Raw genomic sequence first — 13,581 nt, 5'->3', positions numbered from 1 at the left:
TGGCAACATTTTTTTTTTTCTTTTGAGGGTGTTCTGCAGCTATTCCAGCAAACGTTTCTGAGGCTCCACTGCTCTGAGGCCCATTCTGTCCAGGCCAGACCTTCAGCTCCATTCAGGTCTCCTGCTTGACTCCTGATTCCCCTCTTCTAGACCCAGAAAGGAGGGACCGCCAACCAAAAAAAAAACAAAAAATTGCCGTGGAGTCATTCCGACAGAGTAGAACTGCCCCATACAGGTTCCAAGGAGCGGCTGGTGGATTCCAACTGTCAGCTTTTTTTGGTTAGCAACCATAGCTGTTAACCACTACGCCATCAGGGTTTCTGGAGGGACCACCTGGAGGTGGGAAACCAGCAGGGCAGGGGTTGGGCCGGAACAGGCTAGGACTTCCAAAGTGGGGAAAGACTTATGCAGGTTCCGCTTCTCGTTGGCTCAGCTGCGCCTCACCGGGTATCCAAAGGAATGAACGGCAGCCTCTTGCTGCCGCCTTAGACTCCTGCCTCCTAACCCTGATCAGGCGGAGAATGAGTCACAGATCTGTTGTCTTGATTCAGAAAGAAGCTGAGGAAGACAAGGGCAGGGCTTCCAACCAGTTCGCTGGGTTCGACCCCATGCTGAGAATTCCCTTTTCCATACCCCCTCCCCGAAAAACCCAAACCCTTTGCCATCCATTGGATTCCGACTTCTAGAGACCCAGAAATACTGAACCGGAATCCACATTTTAACAAGACCCCCAGATGATTCATTATATATGTATATATGGAAACCCTGGTGGCGTAGTGGTTAAGTGCTATGGCTGCTAACCAAAAGGTCAGCAGTTCGAATCCACCAGGCGCTCTTGGAAACTCTATGGGGCAGTTCTACTCTATGGGTCGCTATGAGTCGGAACGCACTCGACGGTAACATATATATGTAATGTAAATAAGCAACCCTGGACAAGAGCGTGTCTCGCCCACTCGCCCTTTGCTCTAGGCTTGCCTTGCGGGAACTAGAAGGAGGAAACCACTGAGATGTGGGTGTCCTCCAATATTGCTAGAGAGAATTCCAGGGAAGGTAAGGGTTGGAGAGTCAGTGTAGGGACGACTTCTAGCGGGGCCATGGTGACTTTTAACGCCTTAAAGTTCCATTTGTGAGGGGCGGTTTGTGGTGGCCACGACCTCTGTTTTCTGGAAGCTGCAGAGGCTGCCTGAGCCCACGGTGAGCGGCTCCGGCTGGGCCCGGGAAGAACAGGACAGGGCTCCGGGGGAGGAGGGCATGATGACCACTGCTGCCCTGGGGCCCTCAGCCCGACCCCCGGCTCGCCTCGGGCGCCGAGAGGGGCGCCGCCAGGCCTGGGGCGCTGGTCGCAGGCTCCCGCCCTTGGCTTCCCTTCCCCAGGCCAGCTCACGGCCTCTTCAGGCTCGGGAACTGACAGCGAATTACCCGTAAAGCTTTAACTGTCCGTTCGCCAGGGAACACGCCCCTCGGCTGCCCACCCCCCTGCCCTCCCCCGTCCTTGTCGCAGCTGCGGAGACCCCAGCCCCAGCCCTGAACATGAGTACAGCTCAAACCTTTTCTCCTTTTCAGGTGGCACTAGGAAGTCAGTTTGTGATCATTTTATTCACCTTCAAAGCTTATTGTGGTGCGTAAAGCAGTCTAAGTTTTGAGAATACTGAAATGTTTGTTTTCTATCCCCAGAATGAAGCCTGTTTAGTCCACAAATTGGAGAACGTGGAGCTCTGAGATTTGAATTGGCTCACATGAATGTTTTAATTGAAGATCTCATGCTGGGTCATATCTATCAAGCACTCTAAAATATGTATCCAATGTTTAGCATAATTTCCTCTGTACAGTGTTAGAGACAGGGAAGGAATTCTTGATCTAGCTCTCTTTATAGCCTGCATTTCACTTATATTCTTTTTTATCCCATTGTCATAACTTTGTCAGTCTTATTAAGTACCCACGGTAAGGAACATTTATCACAAAGATACAAAAAGCATCACAATTTTAGAGAAATAGCACACACAACTGCAATGCAGTACACAAGTACCAAGGTACCCCTTCACTCAGTGTCAATCCCTGCTTCGTTACCCTTGGACAGAAGCCATCCACGAATTTCGTTGCATTACTTGTGTAGATTTACACTGTTTTTTTAAAAGTCTTTGTGTTTACACTTGAAACTACTGTTTCTCCTTATTGGACTCCCCCTAACTGCCAAGATGTCCTTTCTAGTCTCTCCTGACAACTCCGTTGCCCTGACAGCCTCAGCTTCCCCTGCCTTCCTGGATTCACTAAGGGGCAGTGGAGTGAGGGGCAGTCTTTTTCCTGATGCTGCTGTAGTTCCATGAGGCTTATGGCAAACTGCAGAAATGGAAGTTGAAATTGAAACTCTTTAAGGTCTACAAACAAGTACATGCATTTTTATGCTGGTTAAGTATTTCTGATCTCACTGATGGCAGCTATTTGGATTTCAGGTGTTGCCTTTAATGGGTATACGTTGGTGATTCACTCTGTTGAATGGCAGAAGGCCTACTTCTTAATGATGAACTAGTTAACTTACCCCAGGGGTAGTTGGGACTACCTGAGAAGTGAGATTGCTTTGCTTCCCTCATTATATTTGGAACTTGGAAATATTTGGGACAAGTCATGAAATTCCTAGGTTCATTTAATATGGTAATGTTTTTCTTCTCAACACTAGTCCCCAATGCTTACAAAATGCACATCTTATAATCAACCTTCGTATTTAGAGGCAAAAAGTAGTAATAGGTAATTAGGACCAAGACAGTCCTAATAAATTATTTTCAAATTTCAAATTTGAAACTGTCCTATACAAATATCTTGTGTAACATGAGAGGAAAACCAGTATTTGGTGGATTTCTTGTTTACAACTCATGTGTGTCTGTATTTTATAGATTCCAGGGAATCTACCTTAACTGTTTGGTGCTCCAATTTTCTTTTCAGCCCATAACTTAGTTTCCTTTAATGTCTCTTCTCTGGATTACTGAAAATTACAGGCTTCTCAGTTCACCTTCTTAGCTCTTACCATATTCATTCCTGGGATGATCTCTGCTTGCATTCCCCTATTTAATGTCTGTGAGCCTAAAAATGACACTGATATAAGCAATAACTGAAGAATAGTAGTTCATGTAGCCTTCAAAAGAGGATGAGTCAGAGGTTATATGCAGGAGTTACGGTCAATGGAGTTATGGTCACTAATGTTTCCTTCTTTACCTTCAGCCCCAAGAAAGGAATAAAAGAGGTCAGATGATGACAGCTATGTCCTCAGCAACCAGACCCCAGGTGAGCTGGGTTTCCTCTGCCTTCTGTAGACCTGAATTAAGCCAGTACAAGCACTTCAGTGAACGAGTACCTGAAGCTAAAGATGTAGTGGTCTGTATTAACCAGCAGGTTTTATATACACATGTATGCATGGGTGTGTATATGTATTTGTATGAATAATATATATGTAATATAGATGAATATGGAGTCCCTGGACAGCACAAGTAGTTAAGGGCTCTCCTACTAGCTTAAAGGCTGGCGGTTCAAATCCACCCAGAGGCACCTCGGAGGATGGGCCTGGTGATCTGCTTCTGAAAGATCACAGCATTCAGAACCCTATGGAGCAGTTCCACTCTGCACCCATGGGGTGGCCATGAGTTGGAATTAACTAAATGGCAACTAACAGGAACATATATGAATATATACATATGTATATATTACAGATCTATATCAATTTTTATAAACATGCACACCTGTATAAATATCACCCATATCAAGACAGAACATTATCATCACCCCCAAAAGCCCCCTTCTTGCCTCCTTCCAGGAATACCCCTCAAAGTTGACTACTATTCTGATTAGTTTTGCCTGTTCTTGAGCTTCATATAAATGGAATCATTCAATATGTACTCTTTTGTATCTGCCTTCTTTAGCTCAAAGTCTGTGAACTTCACTCATGTTATGGCACGTAGCAGTTGTCTGTTTGTTTTCATTGCTGAGTAGTTTTCAACTATATGATTATACTACATTTTATTTATTCATTCTGCGGGTGGACATTTTGTTTTCAGTTTTGACTATATGAATAAGAATACAGTGAACGTTCTAGTAGCTGCCTTTTGGTGGACATGCACCCTCATTTCTCTTGGGTGTATCTGTAACGGTGAAATTGCTAGATCATAGGGTATACATTTGGGTAGTTTAGTAGGTGCTACCCAACAATTTTCTAAAATGGTTGTTCCAGTTTATACTTCTACCAGCAGTATATGAGACTTCAGTTACTCCGCATCCTTGCCAACACTTACTGTCATTACTTCTGGGCATCTCATTGTGGTTTTAAAATGGTCTTTTCTCCAGTGATGTTGAGCACTATTTTATATGTTTATTAGCTAAATGAAGATATTTTTATGTGAAGTGCCTGTTCAGATGTTTCCCATTTTTTATTATATTGTGTGTCCTTTTTTCCCTTAAACTGTAATAGTTCTTTGTGTATTATGGATATAAGTCTTTTGTCAGATATATGTATATACAAAATGTCTTCTCCCAGTACGCAGCTTGCTTTTTCATTCTTTTAATGGTGTCCTTTGATAAACAGAATTTCTTTTTTTTTAACGAGTTTTTTTGTTGTCACCATTTTCTTATTGTGTGTGTGTTTTTCTTTTTTTTCTTGTGCTTTAGGTGAAAGTTTACAGCTCAAGTTAATTTCTCATATAAAAATTTATACCCATATTGGTATGTGACCCTAGTTGCAATCCCTATAATGTGACAACACTCCCCCTTTCCACCCGAATTTCCCATCTCCATTCAACCAGCTCCTATCCCTTTCTGCCTTCTCATCACCCCTCCAGATAGGATCTGCCCATTTAGTCTCATGTATCTGCTTGAACTAAGAAACATGCTTTTCATGAGTATTGTTTATGTTTTATCACACTCTTCATGAGTATTATTTTATGTTTTATAGTCCAGTCTAATCTTTGTCTGAAGAGTTGGCCAGAATTTCTTATTTTTAATGAAGTCCAGTATATCAGGTTTGTTTGTTTTTTAGTGGTTAATGCTTGTCTTGTGTAAGCAATCTTTGTTTACCCCAAGGTCGTGAAGATATCCTTCCATGTTTTCTTCTAGAGGGTTATTGTTTTAGCTTTCACATATAGTTCTGTGATTCATCTAAAATTAAGGGTGTGAGATATGGGTCAAAGTTCTGTTTTCCTCCATAAGGATATCCAATTTACTCAAGACCATTTATTGAAAAGCCATATCTTTTCACTATTAAATGGCATTTACTACTTTGTCATATATTAGGTGACTATATATTCTGGGTCTATTTTTTAATTCCCCATTTAGTTCTATTAGTCTGGTTGTCTGTTTTTGTATCTACGCTCCACAGCACTCACTGTTGGGGAAGTAAAATAATTTTTACAACATAATATAACATAAAGGGCTTGCCTCCTAGATAATTTAAAAATATATCTATAAGATAACTTACAGCTTCTTTTAGCACTTGGTTCATAGGTTCCCCCAATCCCATCCTCCAGGTTAAGACCCCTTCCTCTAGAGCTCTTTTTCTGAAATACGTGGCTGAGCTCCTTTTTCAGGACTTGAAACCTTTGAATAGCCTTTTTTCAGGCCTCCTTGAGCTATGCACACCAGGGTGATCTAGACTGTCGCCTTTCCCAAGTAAGCAGTATTTTCCTATCCCTCTCTAACCTCTCTAACCTCACTCCCTCTGTATGGGGACGGGGAGGGGGTGCGAGTGTCATCAGCAGACCTGAGAGCTTTGTGCCGGGCTAGTGGCTGAGAAGACAAGAATGAAGAGTTGGGGCAAAAGCAGAATTGGGAAATGTCAGCTCAAATAATCACCCAAATAAATACAAAGTGAGGAGGGGCTTAGAGCTAAGGGGACAGCTATATACAGGGGTCCGTTCTCCTGTTTATATCCTTTTTGCTCAGGCCCAAGCCCTGGTCCTGTACAGCAGGTTCAATGTCTGTGTGGAGGTCATATATATTTGGAAGCTCATAGTGCAGACATACTTGGTTCTAACTGGGAAAGCGTGCTGACTTCTGGCTGTCTGCCCTTAATCCTGTGTCTTCCTCCTCCACACCGTCCACATTACACACACAGACCCCTTAGGCACATCAGGGACCCAGTACTAAACACATATCATTGCAGGTGCCTTTCTCAGGCCTTTCGTTGACAGTCTTGACCATCATCAAAGTCCTGAGACCTGGGAGAGCAGGAATTTGTCGTTTCAGGAATCAGTGACTTTTGAGGATGTGGCTATGTACTTCACCCAGAAGGAATGGGCCAGTCTGGTGCCTGTTCAAAAGGCATTGTACAGGGATGTGATGCTGGAGAACTATGAGGCCGTGGCCTTCCTAGGTAAGACCTCTGTGCCGCTGGTCTCTACCTGGGCCCTCTGAGGTTGAAGGGGTCTCTTATAACTATTAGCTGAACCCACATGGCAATCTGAGGTTGCCAGGTATGGAGAGCCCTGGGGTCTCTCTGACCTCCAAGAGGGCTTTCCTTCTTTCTCTATCATAAAAACTATGCTTTCTCCCCACTTGCCTCAGAGGTGGTCCTCTGGGTACAGCACAGTTTGAGCTATATCTTGGTACTCACCCTCAACCTAGTATTGAACCCTCCAAATTATCTTGAGAGAACCTCACCCTTTCATTTCTGGGAGTTGCTTCTAGGAACCACGTGTCCGTTTCCCCGCAATGGGAATTTTCCATCCTCTGACAACGAAGGTAAGAAATCTTGTTTCCCTTTAAAAAGAAATTTGCGTCCTAGTGTGTCTCAAGCTTCTTCCTAGAATCCTTATACCTCTCCAGAATACTTCTTGCTAAGTCCACCCAGAAATCACTCTTCTCACCTCCTCTGCCTGTTCTTGTGTCTATAGGCTGAAACTGACATCTATGACTCTGCTCATCATTGTGTTTCTTTTCTTCCCTTCAAGGAGCATCACCTGCTTCCAAACCAGCTCTGATCTCTCAGCTAGAGCAAGGGAAAGAGCCACGGTTCGGCCAGGCACAGGGAGGCCTAAGCAGGAGGGACAGCAGAGCAGGCCTCATAGGTGAGTTAACAAAAGGTACCCTCTCTAGCTTGGTCTCTTCCTTTGCCTTATTTCATCAAAGTGAAAGACATGTATTCTCTATGTGCATGGAGTACACTGGGATCCTTGATCACATGGTTGTTGACTGGTCTGCTACTCATTGCTTTCCATCTCTTTAAATTGTAGTATACAACACCCTGCTTTGATATTTCACACACTGGGATGCTTATATCCCTGGGGATATGTGGAAAACATTTTCTAAATACTGAGTATGTGTGATCACTTTTATCCAATTCCTCCCCTCCCCATTTTATAAAACTGATAAACTCAATGCAATATTATCCTGTCCACTACCCAGTAGACCAAATAGAAAAATTTGCTTTACATGATAATAAAAAACAAACAAAAAATATTTATTATACATAATATATATTTATTATAAATATATTTATTATACATGATAATAAATATATTAAATTTTAAAACAGTTTTTTATATTGAAATAGTTGAATGTAGCTTACAAATATTATCATTTTCCTCCCCTTTAGGATACATCTCAAAACTAAGAAGATTTACCTACTTAACCAAAATAACATTATCACATACAATAAAATTTAAAATTCCTCAAAATTATCAGTGTTGGGAAGATAGGACAAGGGCTTAATTACTTTACCTTTAAATAACAATTTTCAAAGTAAGGATTTAAGAGTCACCTGTCAATGCATTTTGCTTTTCTGTAAACTCATGAATGTCCATAGACTAATGTTTTTCAACCATTAAAATCATTCATCTTGATGTGCAAAGTAGACTCTCATGTCTTTTTTTAATGGCCACACTGAGATATAATTTACAAACTATACAATTCACCATTTAAAGTATACAATTCAATGGTATTTAGTATTTTTACAGAATTGTACAAGCATCACCACAGTCAAGTTTTAGAACATTTTTGTCACCCAAAAGAGAAACAAACCTTGTGTCCATTAGCAGTAATTCCCCACTCCCCCCACATGCCCAGTTTTAGGTAACCACTAATCTACTTTGTCTCTATAGATTTGCCTGTTGTGGATATTTGATATAAATGGGATCATACAATATGTTGTCTTTTGCAACTGGCTTTCACTTAGCATAATGTTTTCAAGGTTCATCTATTTCGTAGAATGTATCATATCTCATTCCTTTCTATGGCAGAATTTTATTACATTGGATGGATATACCATATTTTGTTTATCCGTTCATCAGTTAATGGATATTTGGTTGGCTTCCACTGTTTAGGGATGATGAATAATGCTGCTGTGAACACTCATGTACATGTTTTATTGTGGGCATATGTTTTCTTTTCTCTTGGGTACATATTCTAGATAATACCTGCTGCATCATATGGCAACTCCATGTTTAACGTTTTGAGGAAATGTCAAAATTTTATCCCAAAATAATTGAGCCATTTTACATACCCACTAGCAATGTATGAGGGTTCCAATTTGTCCACATCTTCCCTGCCTTAGGCTAGGTTCTCTAGAGAAGCAAAACCAGTGAGACATATCTATATAAATATATATAGAGAGATTTATCTCAAGGAAATGGCTCACGTGGTTATAGAGGCTGACAAGGCCCAAGTCCGAGGGTCAGGTGTCACAGTGGAGGCTTCTCCTAACTCACGTAGCTACAGGGGCTGACAAACCCAAAGATTCCTGGCTCACAGCTCGCAGGCTGGGGAAGCTGACAGATTCAAGATCAGCAAGTAAGACAACAGGCTGCTGAATCACAGGTTGTGGAGGTTGACTAATCCCAAGATTGGTAGGTGTCATGGATTGGATTGTGTTCCCCCCCAAAATATGTGTCAGTTTGGCTAGGCCATGATTCCTAGTATTGTGTGATTGTCCACCATTTTGTAATCTGATGTGATTTTCATATGTGTTGTAAATCCTACCTCTATGATGTCAATGAGGCAGGATTAAAGGCAGTTATGTTAATGAGGCAGGACTCAATCTACAAGGTTAAGTTGTATCTTAATTCAATCTCTTTTGAGATATAAAAGACAGAAGCCAGCAGAGAGACAGGGAGACCTCATACCACCAAGAAACAAGAGCCAGGAGAGTAGTATGTCCTTTGGACCCAGGGTCCCTGTGCTGAGAAGCTCCTCGACTGGGGAAGATTGATGACAAGGACCTTTCCCTAGAGCCAACAGAGAGAAAGCCTCCTCCTGGAGCTGGCACCCTGAATTCCAACCTCTAGCCTCCTAGACTGTGAGAGAATAAATTTCTCTTTGTTAAACCATCCACTTGGTATTTCTGTTACAGTAGCACTAGATGACTAAGATAGTAGGTAAGATGGCAGGCTGCTGGCTCAAGTTCTAAGAACCGGAGGTCAGATGAAGATGAGCCAGATGCAAGATCCAGAGCAAGGAAGTGAGCTTTGCCAGACTGTCCATATATATATTGAATGTTGGCCACACCTCTGAGGAAACTCCCCTTACAACTGATTGGCTGATCACATCATGGAAGATGACTACATCATTACATAACTGCCAAGGTACATCATTACATAACTGCCAAACTGCATCATTATATAACTGCCAACCTACATCATTACATAACTACCAAACCAGTAAGAATTATGGCCCAGTCAAGTTGACACACAACATTAACCGTCACAGTCCACCCTTTGTCACCTTAGTACCTGTACGCATTTCCTTAAACCATACATAGTCTCTAAATGAAGACAATTGTGTCATGCATGCGCCTAACATGATACAACTAATGTGTATGACTGAAAACACACTAGCCCCTTTTACATCTTATATTTTATAAGTGAAGAAAACAAAAATATTTGATGCACACACACAAGGAAGAAATACTCATAATGGTTTCAGTCCTCATTTCTGCAATTGGTCACGTTGTCATGACTGGTATTTAGAACTTCCTTCTTCTTCTACCCATTCCATAGTCCCTTTACCCTAAGCAAGTACCTAAGCTGGTCGTGGTTCTTTGCCTGATGGAGTAACCCAAACTTCATTCCTGAAGGGTCTGGGCTATTAGTACTCATATCAGAATTGGGTTGCTGTAGTTTTCCATTGACTTTAATCACAGGGTATGGTAGAATTAAGAGATGCCCTAAGGGATCTCCTGAATTCCAGACATACTCTTTTTTACCTCCATTATGCAACATCAGTTTCCACTTGGTAGTTAGTCAGGATAAGTCACACCAGACAATATGATAACTCCCTTCTTTGCCTGTTGATCCAGAGGCGTGAGGATCCCAAAGTGGCCAAGTGGCATTCTTAACTTCCAGTTCAGTGGAATCAAGTGTTGTGTCTCCAGGTGGGAGCATTCCTACCTTTGGAATTAAGACCTCTAGACCCCCAAAGCATAGGGTCATGGGGTCAGGAAGCAAAAATTTTTTTAAGTGGGTCACTGGGGTGATAGTGTGTTGTGCCACTCTCATTTCTGCCCCTTGATTCTTGGAACCTTGAATCCTGGCTATGGGAGAAAAAGCATCATATACTGGACTCTGGTTTAGAGCATATACAGCCTCCTGGAGAACATTTCCCCAGCCCTGCAAAGTGTTGCCACCTAGTTGGTGCTATAAGTGTGTCTTTAGAAGGCCATTCCATTGTCCTATCAAGCCAGCTGCTTCAGGATAATGAGTAACATGGTAAGACCAGCGAATTCCATGAGCACGGGCCCTTTGCCACATTTCATTTGTTGTGAAGTGAGTCCCTCGATCTGAGGCAATGCTGTGTGGGAAACCACGACAGTGGATAAGGCATCTTGTGAATCCGTGGATGGTTGTTTTGGCAGAAGCATTGCATTCAGGGAAAGAAAATCCATATCCAGGGTGACTATCCCAGTGAGAATGAAACGCTGCTCTTTCCATGATGAAAGTGGTCCAATGTAGTCAATCTGCCGCCAGGTTGCCTGCTGATCACCTTGAGGGATGGTGCCATATCAGGGACTCAGTGTTGATCTCTTTTGATGGCAGATTGACATTCAGCAGTGGCTGTAGTCAAGTCAGCCTTGGTAAGTGGAAGTCCATGTTGCTGAGCCCATGCATAGCCTCTGTCCCTGCTACCATGGCCACTTTGTTCATGAGCCCATTGGGCAATGATGGAGTGACTGGGGAAAGAGGATGACTGATTTCCACAGAATGTGTCATTCTATCCACTTGAGTGTTAAACTCCTCCTCTGCTGAGGCCAACCTTTGGGGAGCATTCATGTGAGACACAAATATCTTCTTTGGCCTATTCAGAGAGGTCTGTCCACATACTCTTCCCCATACCTCCTTGTCACCCATGTTCTAATCATGTTCCTCCAGTTCCCTGACCATCTATCCAAACCATTGGCCACAGCCCATGAGTCAGTATACAGTCACACATCTGGCCATTTCTCTTTCCAGTCAAAGAGAACAACCAGGTGTACTGCTCAAAGTTCTGCCCACAGGGAAGATTTTCCTTCACCACTGTCCTTCAGAGAGGTTCCAGAAAAGGGCTGCAGTGCTGCAGCTGTCCACTTTTAAGTGGTGCCTGCATGTCACACAGAACCACCTGTAAACCAGGCACAAGTTTTCACTTAGTCAAGTGATCATGAGGAACTCCCCATGAGGCCATAGGTGCAGACTGGGAGAGGGCGGGTAATGTGACAGGAGTGGAGACCATGGGCATTTGGGTCACTTCCTTATGCAACTAACTTGTACCTTAAGGTCCTGCTCAAGCCTGATCTCGTATATACCACTTCCATTTAATAATGGATTGCTTCTGTGCACGTCTGACTTTATCACTCTGTGGGTCAGACAACACCCAGTTTTTGATGGGCAGTTCAGGCCACATGGTTACTTGGTGGCCCATGGTTAAGCATTCAGTCTCTACTAAGGCCCAGTAACAAGCCAAAAACTATTTCTCAAAAGGAGAGTAGTTATCTGCAGAGGATGGCTGGGCTTTACTCCCGAATCCTAAGGGCCTGTTCTGTGATTCACCAATGGGGGCCTGCCGAAGACTCCAAATGGCATCTCTATCTGCCACTGATACTTCAAGCACCATGGATCAGCCAGATCATATGGCCTAAGTGGCAGAATGGCTTGCACATTCTGAACCTGTTGCAGAGCCTTCTCTTGTTCTGGGCCCCATTCAAAACTAGCAGCTTTTTGAGTCACTTGATAAATAGGCCAGAGTAGCACACCCACATGAGAGATATGTTGCCTCCAAAATTCAAAGAGGCCCATCAGGCATTGTACCTCCTTTTTAGTTGTAGGAGGGGGCAGATGTAACAACTTATCCTTCACTTTAGAAGGAATATCTTGATATGGCTTACACCACTGGACTCCTAGAAATTTCACTGAGGTGGAAGATACCTGAATTTTTGTAGGATTAATTTCCTACCCTGTAGCATGCAAATGTTTTACCGGTAAGTCCAGAGTCATTGTCACTTGTTCTTTACTAAGTCCAGTCAGCATAATGTCATTAATGTAATGGACCAGTGTGATGTCTTGTGGAAGGGAAAGACGATCGAGGGCTCTGGGGGCTAAATTATGACATAGGGCTAGAGTTGATATACCTCTGAGGTAGGACAGTGTAGTTGTATTGTTGGCCTTGCCAGATAAAGGCGAACTGCTTCTGGTGTTCCTTCAAAACTGGAATAGAGAGAAAGACATTTAGGCCAGCTCAATAGCCGCACGGTAGGTCCAGGAGATGTATTAATTCACTAAAACAATGAAACCACATTGAAACAGCACCTGCAGTTGGAGTTGCCACTGGTTAAGTTTACGATTTTTCACTGTAATTCTCCAAGGTTCATCTGTTTTTTTTTTTTTTTTTCTTACTTTCTTTTGCACAAGTCAAATAGGTGAGTTTAATGGGGATGCAGTGGGAATCACCACTCTTACATCCTTGAAGTCCTTGATCGTGGCAGTAATCTCTGCAGTCCCTTCAGGAATGTGGTATTGCTTTTGGTTTACTGTTTTCCTGGGTAGGGGAAATTGGCCTTCCCTTACCATAATAGCATTTACTCCACATGTCAGGTTCTGTTGGCAAGAGTGATTCAACAGAATTTATGGGCTCAGTGTCCCCAGCTTCCTGATTATCTGCTCATATGTCCACATCCCAAGTTTATGGATCCCATTTCTTCCCAATCAATGCCCTCACTTTAACTTCAGACACCATTCAAGGCTGGGAATCTATTGGCATTGTAATTCAGCCACTCTTAGGATAAGACTCTGGGTTTGGTTTTCAGCAATGTCAGCTCTGTTACCATAAGAAGGCTTTCTTCAGGACACAAGTGGCAACTTTGAGGTCTTTTATGCAGTGCTTGAGCTGTGACTCTGAAGCCCTGAGCTCATCTTTCTTTCACCACTTTGTCTAGTGAAAGTACGACCAACAAACCAGCTTTCCTATACTTCTCATTCTGACCAAATTGTAGAAAAGTATCAAACATGTGATCACCCAGAATCTTGCTTCTCAAAAATACTTGATCTATTGGTGGTAATATTTTGCATATTAATATTGCCACCTCACTCCATGGATTAGCAGCACTCTGTTTACTACTGGAGGCAGAGTCATCAGTGCCTT

The 13,581-nt window shown here is 42.7% G+C and overlaps 1 protein-coding gene across 1 annotated transcript; it reads left to right on the top strand.

Moving 5' to 3' along the window:
• The first annotated feature begins 3,240 nt into the window (after window positions 1–3,240).
• On the top strand, window positions 3,241–8,249 carry KRBOX1 (KRAB box domain containing 1). The gene is made up of 4 exons (XM_010589899.3): window positions 3,241–3,276; window positions 6,223–6,349; window positions 6,930–7,043; window positions 7,571–8,249. Exons 1-4 carry the CDS (start codon window positions 3,241–3,243, stop codon window positions 7,684–7,686), a joined length of 393 nt encoding a protein of 130 aa, XP_010588201.1. The 3' UTR covers window positions 7,687–8,249.
• Window positions 8,250–13,581: the final 5,332 nt, after the last annotated feature.

Source organism: Loxodonta africana, chromosome 22 (assembly GCF_030014295.1).
Source record: "Loxodonta africana isolate mLoxAfr1 chromosome 22, mLoxAfr1.hap2, whole genome shotgun sequence".
NCBI classification, from domain to species: domain Eukaryota; kingdom Metazoa; phylum Chordata; class Mammalia; order Proboscidea; family Elephantidae; genus Loxodonta; species Loxodonta africana.
The sequence above is the reverse complement of the archived record's forward strand: the minus strand, read 5'-3'. Positions and strand labels throughout refer to the sequence as shown.

Bases quoted from the DNA above. Each gene is read 5' to 3' on its own strand.
- KRBOX1 (XM_010589899.3), top strand. From the start codon at position 3,241: ATGATGACAGCTATGTCCTCAGCAACCAGACCCCAG. The intron at 3,277-6,222 runs GTGAGCTGGGTT...TTGTCGTTTCAG, and splicing joins CCTCAGCAACCAGACCCCAG to GAATCAGTGACTTTTGAGGA. The intron at 7,044-7,570 runs GTGAGTTAACAA...CCTCCCCTTTAG, and splicing joins CAGCAGAGCAGGCCTCATAG to GATACATCTCAAAACTAAGA.